Source organism: Rutidosis leptorrhynchoides, chromosome 6, assembly GCF_046630445.1.
Source record: "Rutidosis leptorrhynchoides isolate AG116_Rl617_1_P2 chromosome 6, CSIRO_AGI_Rlap_v1, whole genome shotgun sequence".
NCBI classification, from domain to species: domain Eukaryota; kingdom Viridiplantae; phylum Streptophyta; class Magnoliopsida; order Asterales; family Asteraceae; genus Rutidosis; species Rutidosis leptorrhynchoides.
Window position 1 is genome coordinate 353,799,692 of NC_092338.1, and position 11,413 is coordinate 353,811,104.

At 38.9% G+C, this 11,413-nt stretch overlaps 1 protein-coding gene across 1 annotated transcript; it reads left to right on the forward strand.

Annotated features, from left to right (window-relative positions):
* The first annotated feature begins 1,247 nt into the window (after positions 1-1,247).
* On the forward strand, positions 1,248-3,308 carry LOC139854802 (pentatricopeptide repeat-containing protein At2g37310). The gene has a single exon (XM_071844084.1). The coding sequence runs from the start codon at positions 1,248-1,250 to the stop codon at positions 3,252-3,254; it is 2,007 nt and encodes a 668-aa protein (XP_071700185.1). The 3' UTR covers positions 3,255-3,308.
* The last annotated feature ends 8,105 nt before the right edge of the window (positions 3,309-11,413 follow it).

The window sequence follows — 11,413 nt, forward strand, 5'->3', positions numbered from 1 at the left end:
CTAATGTTCCTATTATTGTGGCTGATTGAATCTGGTTATTACTAATAAAATTGACATATCTCTCATTTACAATACAGTTAAAAGATTCTAGACTCTGACAATTACTAGGCTGATGTTCCTATTGTTGTGGTTGCTTGGATCTGGTTATTACTAATAATATTGACATATCTCTCATTTACAATACAGTTATACAACCCCAAATAATTTTACAATATCTTAATTCTTAAGATACACTTCTGACGTGAAATGTCTTTTGGTAACTTACATCACGACCTCATTATACGTTAGTAAGTATGATAAGTCTTACATCAACCATAATCTTAGGTTGATTACGGTCGGAAAATCCACTATGACACTTGGACAATGTTTATCTTATTTACAGGGTGTCGTCTAATAGTAGGTTCTTAATCTATTATGATAATTAGACAATGTCAAATGCAACCGGATTGAAAGGTGAGTTGAAATCAGTTACTATTGATAAAGAATGAGTTTGAAAAATGGTAAAGCTAGTCCCTCAATCCGGTTGCATTTGGTACGGATAATTTTCATCCATAATGACCCATTATAAAACAGATTTGATAAAAACTGGAGTTTAGCTGATCTCGGGTGGCATGGGCCTGTTTCTCAAAGGTTGGACCGGATCCGGCTGGATCATGAGTCGGTCTCAATAGGGTTGAACTGGAAGTAAATATAGTACTATCTTTAACTCACGGGTGATGTTATATCCACATCTACTTTTACTCCATCCACCATCATTTGATGTTTTTTTTTTATCTCAAAATATATCCCTCAATAATATTTAACAAGAAATTTGTATAAATTATCATTTAAGAGTATTTTAGAACATTCAAGTGGAAAGAGTAAAAGTGGTGGTGGATAATCAATCGAACATTGTTCGGCGCTCAATGTATACGAGCTTTTCAAACGACCTCCTTTTGTCAATGGGAGTTGATCCGTACACCACCTTGTTTTTGCCATACACCACTAAAACAATTATTTAGACAGTTTTACCCTTCTTTTGAGAAGTTAAGGGGAGTTGGTGGTGAACAAAAGGAAGGGTAAAAATGTCCAAAAAATTTATTTAGTGGTGTATGGCAAAATAGAGGTGGTGTACGGATCACTCCCATTTGTCAATTCTTGAATTGATCAACTGAACGCTACGTTTTGTACCCGATCCATTATGATTACGCCAATGATATAATTTATTTATTTTTATTTCAATATTAAAAGAAAATCAAAACGAACCAATGAGATTCACAAAACATGTTCAATTTCAATTTCAAACCCCAATTGTCACTACACAAACCCATGGACCCAACTATACAGCATACGGCCGCATCATCCAACACTGCACGGACCACCGGCTCATTCGCCGAGCTAAACTCATCCATGCCAAACTCATCATCTCTTCAGTCACTCTAGACAACTTTTTAGCTTCAAAACTCATCACTTGTTACTCTAAAACCAACAACTTATTCGAAGCCCACAAGGTGTTCGACGAAATTCCCAACAGAAACACTTTTTCATGGAACGCGTTGCTCATGGGCTACACCATGAACAATCGTCACACCGATACTATAAACCTTTTTCAACGCATTATATCATCTGCTTCAGTGTCTGTAAAACCTGATAATTATACTGTTACATGTGTGTTAAAGTCGTTATCCTCGTTGGGGTGTTACGACTCGAGTTTTGGTAGAACATTTCATAGTTTTATTATACGGAACGTGTTGGACCATGATGCATACGTGGTAAATTCTTTGATAACTTTTTATTGTAGGTGTGATGATGTTGTTATGGCGAGAAGATTGTTCGATTATACGCTTGATAAAGATCTTGTGTCGTGGAATTCAATGATGGCAGGGTATTCGCAAGGAGGCTATCATATGGAATGTAAAGAATTGTATTCCAAAATGTTGGATTTTGAGGATAAAAGACCGAATGAGTTTACTGTGATTAGTGTCTTGCAAGCGTGCGCACAATCGAATGATCTTGGTTTAGGGATGGAAGTTCATAAGTTTGTTATTGATAATGATATTAAAATGGATCTCCCGGTTTGTAATGCGTTTATTACAATGTACGCAAAATGTGGTAGTCTGGATTATGCCCAACAACTATTTGATGAAATGAGCGATAAGGATGAGATTAGTTACGGATGTTTAATATCGGGTTACATGCTTCATGGTTTTGTAGATAAAGCTATGAACCTTTTTAAAGAAATGGAAAAACCGGGATTGAGTACATGGAACGCTGTCATATCGGGCCAGTTTCAAAACAAGCAATACGATACTGTATTAGATTCATTTCGTGAAATGCAGGTTAACGGGTTTAAACCGAACGCTGTAACACTTTCAAATATTTTGCCTACTATTTCACATTTATCTAATTTAAAAGGGGGTAAAGAGGTACACGCATATGCAATAAAAAATAGATACAACACGAATATCTATGTAGCGACTGCTATTATCGATACTTATGCTAAGTTAGGTTTTTTAAATAGTACCCAGTTAGTTTTTGATCAATCAGAAAAGAGAAGTGTGATAATATGGACGTCGCTGATGTCAGCGTATTCTGCACATGGAAAGGTTAACGAAGTGCTTAATTTGTTTAACCAGATGATTAACGAGGGAATAAAGCCAGATCCTGTTACATTTACATCTTTATTATCAGCTTGTGCTCATTCGGGTTTAGTGGATGATTCTTGGAGGATATTTAACAGTATGTTACCAAGATATGGAATTAAGCCTTCAATGGAGCATTATGCTTGTATGGTTGGTGTGTTAAGTCGAGCGTTGAAGCTAAATGAAGCGGTTGATTTTATAAAGAAGATGCCTTTTGAGCCGAGTGCTAGAATTTGGGGTGCGTTGCTTAACGGGGCTTCTGTTTGTGGTGATGTTGAAATTGGGAAATTTGCTTGTGATCATTTGTTTGAAATTGAGCCTGAGAATACAGGTAATTATATCATAATGGCAAATTTGTATTCGCGAGCTGGGAAATGGGAAGAAGCTGAAAGTGTTAGAGTGATGTTGGATGATATTGGGTTGAAGAAGATTGCAGGGTGTAGTTGGATTGAAACATTGGGAGGGATTCAAAGTTTTATAGCTAAAGATGTATCGAATGAAAAAACGGAGGAAATATATGCAACGTTAGGCGGATTATTGAACGTAATGAGTGAAGAGAGATGCACAGTTAGTGAAGATTTTCATGAGGGAAGTGTTTGTTACTTGGAACCAAATTGTTCGAATTTAGTATAGTAGTAAAGTTTTCATCTTTCTAACATTATAGTTTCTTCTAATAATAATATACGGAAATTGAAATGGTTTGTTCTCTCGAAATTCTTGCTAGCCTGAATAGTCCATTTTGACAATAACAATAATAAAACACAATCTCATATGACTGGTCCGTTTTGACATTCTGATAATTACATTTTGGGTTAATCTGTATCACGTAGGTCATGACAAACTTCTAATATACCGTGGCTGATGTTCAATGCAGAGTATCATACCCATAGGAGTAGGGAGTAATTATACTAAGTCAATAAAATTAAGTACTCCGTATGTCATAAACTCTCCTTTTCCGTTTTCGGTTAAACATTTTACCCTAAAATCATATCATAAATGATACTTCATCTATCTCCTCTCCTCAGAGCTTGAACACTAATAATGAGGGGGCAAAAAATTTCATGTAGTCTCAAATATAAAATAGAGTTACTTTCAATTTGTTTAACTAATTATTCAAGGTCATTAAAATATCTCTAAATTGCTAAATAGTGAATGAAATATGCAGGTATTGTTTAACAAAATAATATATGTTATATACAGTACTATATACAAATAATACAACGTAAGATTTGATGAAATAATAATAAATTCAATGAATAAAATGTATGTTATACATTCAAACTTCAATTTGGTGGGGTCAAGATTTGAACTTTACAAAATTAGTCCCTAAAATCACCGAAATTGCTAGTGAGGACGAAGCTTTTTGAGGGGATCATGACACCCCTACCCTTATTATCCTAAGTCGTCTGTCCCAGACTCCCAGGATAAATTTATTGTTTGTATCTGCACACAGTTTTAGGTAAAGTTTAAAAATTCTACATTTTAAAGAGTCGAATGTCACTTTTGTTCTTTAGAAATAGATTTTAATTTATTTTTTGAACAATGAGATTGGAGTGACTCTCCAGGGACCACCAAAGGAGTTCTCATCACTCGATCATATTCGTTCCACGTATCAAGGATGTTCCACAGAACTACTGTCATATGACAGCTTCTGCGTGTAGTCAACCTTGGAAAGCACCGCCGGTGAGACTCGAAATCGAGACCTCACGGACACCCAAAAAGGCAGAAACCACTCAACTAAATGAAACCATAATTGAAACGTAGACACTATCAAGAATATTGATTTGCGTGCATCTAGTCAAGAAAAGGTTATCCTATTGGCGGGCCCACTCATTTAACTTGTCTAACTGTTCTTCTTTGGAACATTATTGAAGCAATAATATGAAGAAATGTTTGAAAACTCTACAAGTGTTATAATTCAGTAGGATTATAACTACCTTTAGTGGTTTGATGTTATAATTCAGTAGGCTTATAACTACCTTTAGTGGTTTGATTATTGATTAAGAATATTAATAAAATTATAAGAGGAGCAAAGAGAGTATATGAGAAGAGTATATATTATAAAGTCATCGTACTGCAACACTACATGGTTCATATTTATAGTGCAACATTTACTATTCAATTATCACGCTATATGCATCAAGTTGGATTGGATTTGTTGAAATTGTCGGCCACCATTTTTGGCACTATCATAACACTCCTCCTTGGATGACAATTTATTTTAAATAGATATCAACTAGTACTGCCTCATTAAAAACCTTGCTAAAGAAAAACCGAGTGTAAGACCCTAATCTTCATTGTACAGCAGAGTAAATAGGGTACATGAAGTGTGGGTGACCTTGTATATTAAAACAGAGGCCAGAGGGCGAACTGAGCAGGGTGCGCTCAGCGCACACTTAGGGGTGCGCCTGGCGCACTCCTCACTGTAGCCGGGTTCTGTTTGGTTTATTCGGATATTTTGATGGGCATTTTGGTAATTTCACTTGTGGACGAATTAAAGGCAGTTTAGTCAGTTTGTGGAGTATCATTCACTCCATTTTCAACAACCTTATCTTCTTCACTTTAATTTAGAGAGAGATTGTGATTTCTTGAGTGAGAGAGCTTAAATCCAAGAGGAAGGAGCTTGTTTCGAGATAAAGTTCAAGTATTAAAGTTGTTCATCTCCTCTCTAGTTCCGTTGTGGTTGTAGTGGTATGTTCTAACTTTAATTTCCTTACTTTGATTTTGTGTAAGGGTTAGGGTTTGGGTAAATGAAGAACATAAAATCCATATTTGGTGATTTTGGGTGTTCTTGGGTAAGATGGAGTCATAAAGACTCAATGGTAACTAACCTAGGGTTTCAAAATGTAAATTGATGTTTATGAGTTGTAATTGGTTAGTTAACCATTAGCATACCTAGTTAATTAGTTAATGGGTGTTAGATGGGTTAGTAGATAACCCGAAATGGGTGTGTTGACTTTAAATTAGTCAAAGGGCTAATGATTGACCTAATTGGGAAATATGGGTATGAAATACCCTAATTGTGTAATGGTTAGTGTTGTTGGACCTTAATCACTAGCTTTTAAGTGATTAATGATGGTCTTGACCCTTAAAGGGCGGTTTTGGTGAAAATGGGGCATTTAATGCATTTAAGTCATTAAATGCACATAAGTGAAATTGTTGGTATTTAGTCCAACTAGTTATGTGGGTTGATTGAAGTACTTATTATATTAGGTACTTTGCTTTGAAGCTTGCAGAAGTATAAAACCGTCACCAAATCGTTAAAGGTGAGTGGAATGATTATATGCATATGTATGTAATGTATTTATTTGTATGCTATGGTATGAACCAAAGAGCCGGTAGTGCCATAGTATGTGCGAGCGTGCTATGATGTGAACCAAAGAGCCGGTAGCGTCATAGTACGTGTGTTATAGTGTGAACCAAAGAGCCGGTAGCGCTATAGCACGATTTGTTAGGTTGTGAACCAAAGAGCCGGTAGCACCTTAGCGTTGTTAGAGTGTGAACCAAAGAGCCGGTAGCACTCTAGCGTGAGTATGACTCGAGTTGTGATGTGAACCAAAGAGCCGGTAGCATCATGACAAATGCGTATGGTGTGAACCAAAGAGCCGGTAGCACCATGACGCGAGAATGGTTAACTATGGTTGTGTATTTTGTTTTGTAGCATATTATAATATGTCGAATATATGTTATTGATCACGCTAGTAGCGGTTTGTTGGAGATCATTAGCTTTGTACTTGAGATGGTATGCTAATTGTATTGCTAGCGTGTATGCGGTATATGTGTAAGTGATTGCAAGTAGGTATGTTATATATATATGGGTATAATTATTGCATTCACTAAGCTTTGCTTACCCTCTCGTTGTTTATCTTTTTATAGGCTCCGACGTTGACAAGGGTAAGGGCCTTCGATTGGATTAGAGATCCCGCTTTTTGTTTAGGGGACGCTTTTGGGATGTAATAGCTTTGGAGTTTGACCGAGATTGGGTAGTTTAACCCCAAACACCATGCTCATAGTGTCGTTTGGAATTTAAACTAGTGCGGTCGAAACTCGAACTTTTGTATGAAACTCGTAAAACGGCCGATGTGGGCCCCGTTTTGTAAAACTCATTTTATTATTGAATCGTGTGAGTTTTAACCATTATAACATATTGTGAAAAGCGTTTCGTCTAATTATGTCGGGAAGTGGGAGATCTTTATTTGAAAATTCGCAAATTTGGACAGAACTGAATTGGGACCTGTGCGCGCCGCGCACCCTATGGTGGTGCGCGTGGCGCACTCCTCTGTAAATTTTTTTTTTTTTGTTTCGCGTAATCGGTTGGTTATTGGTTTGGGTTGTTACAAGTGGTATCAGAGCATGGTCTAAGGGATTTAGGTGACTTGAGATAGGTGCCTAGACTTAGATTTAATTGTATATGCGCTTTATGCGGGACTTGTAGGAGACGGGTCGGACCGGGTGTTGATTAGTGCTTAGGTTTATGTGAACTAACCTTGCGCAAATTATTTTGTGTTGTGTTAGCAATCATCAAGCAAGATAGACGTTGTACTAGCAAGTTGATGCGACGTGCTCGCGTAACAATGATTAGCTACCATTGTTACGAGTTCAAATCGTGTCAAACAAGCGATGTATGACGATTGTTGAGCAAGATGGGGTAGTGTGGTGTATATGTATATACATATGTGTTAAGTTTTCTCGTTCGTTGCTTAACCTTTTCCGTTTTATAGTATGAAGACGAGAAACGGACCCGAGACCAATGAAGGGGGTTCGAGCGAGGATGTTGAGTTTACGGCCAAGGTTGAGGCCATTATGCAAAGGTGTCATGAGGCCTTCTTAGAGGATGTTAAGAAGTTGTTTTTGGATTCGATTGACAAACAAGTAGTCAATCTAGTCAAGGAACAAGTTAAGATTGTTCTTAAAGAGGATAACGCGGGAAGACGAGACTTCCACTATAAAAACTTCAAAGATGCTCAACCTCCCACCTTTGAAGGTGAACAAGACCCACTCATGAGTGCTCGATGGATCTCCGATATGGAGGGGGCTTTCCGTACTAGTAAGTGCCCTCTCGATAAAAAGACGAGGTTTGGTAGTAGCATGATGAGGGGTGATGCCAAGTTGTGGTGGGACGCGAAAATTCGACTTTATGGCGAAGAACAAAGTACGAGTTTGACGTGGGACGAGTTTAAAGAAGAATTTTTCAAGGAGTACCGAACTTCGGCCGATCTTTCAAAGCTTAAAGACGAGTTATGTACTTTAAGGCAAGGGTCAATGGATTTGAACACTCTCAAGTCCACTTTCTTATCAAAGACCCAATTTTGCCCGGAGTATGACGGGAACGATCACATATTGAAAGAAGATTTCTACCGAACCTTGAATGATAACTATCAAGAAAGGATTAGTAGGAATTCGGCGAAGACTTTTTATGAGCTATTTGATATCGCTAAGGGTTTTGAGTCGCTTGCTCCAAGAAAGAGTGACTTCACCTTTGGCAAACGAAAATTTGAAGCTACTAGCCACTCGAACAAGAAGAACAAGAGTGTGACCGAGAGCGTCGGTAGCGCGAAAAAGGGGGCTTCTAAGAGTTTTGGGCCCACGTGCTACAATTGTGGTCGACAAGGGCACTTGGCCCGTGATTGTACGAACTCATCTTCCAACAAAATCGTTTATTTTAATTGTAACAAAGAGGGGCACAAGAGGCCGGAGTGTCCCGAATTGCGCAACGATAATGTTAAGCGACTAGAGAAGGCGGCAGGTACGGCTAGGGGTCGCAATTATTTGATGACCAATGAGGAGGCCAAGCAATCTAACGAAGTTGTCTCAGGTACTTTCACGGTTAATTCAAATCCGGCAAGGATACTCTTTGATAGTGGTGCAAACTTGTCGTTTGTGTCACCAAAATTTGTGCCCAAACTTAATAAACCGTTAGCTAAGTTAAGTCGTCCGGTAGAAGTTGAAATAGCGGATGGCAAGACGGTGCTAGTGGTTGATGTGTGTAAAAATTGTAATGTTGTGTTTGGTGTCGAAAACTTTAAAATCGATCTCATCCCGATGACTTTGGGTGATTTTGATATCGTTGTTGGTATGGATTGGCTCGATCATAATAGAGCCGATATTACATGCCATGAAAAATCTATTCGAGTGAAGACCCCTAGTGGGGGAGAGTTAATTATTCATGGCGATAAACGAAGAAGACTTGTGCCGATATGCAATTTTGCACGGGCACGTCGTTTTCTTGTTGGTGGTGGCATGGCTTTTCTTGCCCATGTTGTTGATACTCGAGATGAGCCACCATCCATTCGTGAAATTCTGGTGGTGAGTGAATTTGAAGACGTTTTTTCGGATGAGTTACCGGGTGTTCCGGCGGAAAGACAAGTTGAATTTCGCATTGAGTTGGTTCCGGGGGCTACCCCCATTGCTAAAACTCCTTATCGTTTAGCGCCGACGGAAATGCAAGAGTTGTTAAATCAAACCCAAGAGCTACTTGAAAAGGGTTTTATCCGATCGAGTGCTTCACCATGGGGTGCTCCGGTTTTATTCGTAAAGAAGAAAGATGGTAGCATGCGGATGTGCATCGATTATCGGGATTTGAACAAAGTGACGATCAAGAATCATTATCCATTGCCTAGGATTGACGATTTGTTTAAACCAACTCCAAGGTACAACGTATTTCTCTAAAATCGACCTACGGTCCGGCTATCACCAAATGCGGGTCCGTGAGGAAGACATCGAGAAAATGGCTTTTCGAACGCGTTATGGGCATTTTGAATTCGTAGTTATGCCTTTTGGTCTTACGAATGCACCGACGGCATTCATGGATCTTATGAACCGAGTGTGCCAACCTATGTTGGACAAGTCGGTAATTGTGTTCATCGACGACATACTTGTCTATTCGAAGAGTATGAAGGAACATGAACATCATTTGTGGAGTGTGTTGAAGACATTGAGGAAGGATAAGTTGTATGCTAAATTCTCCAAATGTGAATTTTGGCTAAGGGAAGTTCAATTCCTTGGCCACATTGTGAACGAAAATGGTATTCAAGTAGATCCGGGGAAGATAGAGACGGTAAAGAGTTGAGGACAACCGACTACGCCTACGAAAATCCGAAGTTTTCTCGGATTGGCCAATTATTATCGTCGGTTTATCTAAGACTTTTCTAAGATCGCTTCTCCATGGACGAAGTTAACGAGAAAGAATGAGAGATTCAATTGGGAGAACGAGCAAGAAATTGCTTTTCAATTGTTAAAAGAGAAGTTGTGTCAAGCTCCGGTGCTAGTTTTGCCGGAAGGGGAGGAAGACATGACGGTCTATTGTGATGCTTCTTTAAATGGGCTCAGTTGTGTTCTAATGCAAAGGGGTAAAGTCATCACTTATGCCTCTCGACAATCTCGACAATTAAAGGAACACGAGACGAGATATCCGACTCATGATCTTGAGTTGGCGGCGGTTGTTCATGCGTTGAAAATTTGGTGCCATTACTTGTATGGTGTCAAGTGTACGATTTATTCGGATCACAAGAGTTTGAAACATCTTTTTGATCAAAGAGATTTGAATTATCGTCAATGTAGATGGATGGATGTGGTGAAAGACTACGATTGTGAAATACTTTATCATCCGAGTAAGGCGAATGTGGTCGCGGATGCATTAAGTCGAAAGAGTCAACATCCGACGATACGAGTAGGATCGTTACGTATGATTATTACTAATGATTTTCTTGAAAAACTTGGTGTGATTCAAATTGAAGCTTACGTTCACAACAAGCATACGGAACGAATTGTGGGGCAATCGGAATTCATTACTATGGGCTCGCGTGGTTTGTTGTCTTTTCAAGGAAGAGTGTGGGTGCCCAAGATGGGTGATTATCGACAAGTGCTACTTGATGAAGCACATAAGTCAAAGTATTCCATTCATCCGGGCGAGACGAAAATGTATCTTGACTTAAGGAAAGATTATTGGTGGCCGGGCATGAAACGTGATGTTGTAAAGTATGTTGAGCAATGCGTCACGTGTTTGCAAGATAAAGCCGAACACCAAAAGCCGTATGGTAAGTTACAACCGTTAGAAATCCCGAAGTGGAAATGGGAGCACATTACCATGGATTTCATCACAAAGTTACCTAAAACGGCGAGAACCCAATTCGATTCAATTTGGGTGATAGTTGATCGTTTGACAAAGAGTGCCTTGTTTCTTCCCATTCGGGAAGCGATATCATCGGAGACTTTGGCTAAATTGTCTATCAAAGAGGTAGTCGCTTGACATGGGGTTCCTATATCTATTATTTCGGATCGAGATACCCGTTTCACATCTCGGTTTTGGGAAAAGTTTCACGAAGATATGGGTACACAATTGAAATTGAGCACGGCGTATCATCCTTAAACGGACGGTCAAACCGAACGTACGAATCAAACTTTGGAGGATATGTTACGGGCATGTATTATTGATTTCGGTGGTAGTTGGGATGAGCACTTACCTTTGGTGGAATTCTCGTACAATAATAGTTATCATACTAGTATCGGGATTCCACCTTATGAGATGCTTTATGGGCGAAGGTGTCGAACTCCGATTTGTTGGGGTGAGATTGGTCAAAAAGAAATCGGGAGTACCGATTTGGTCTTAGAAACGAATAGCAAGATTGATATGATTCGGGATCATTTGAAAAAGGCTCAAGATAGGCAAAAGTCGTATGCCAACAAGCGTAGACGAATGATCGAATTTCAAGAAGGTGACATGGTGATGCTTAAGGTTTCGCCATGGAAAGGTGTTATTCGGTTTCGAAAATGGGGAAAGTTAGCTCCTCGGT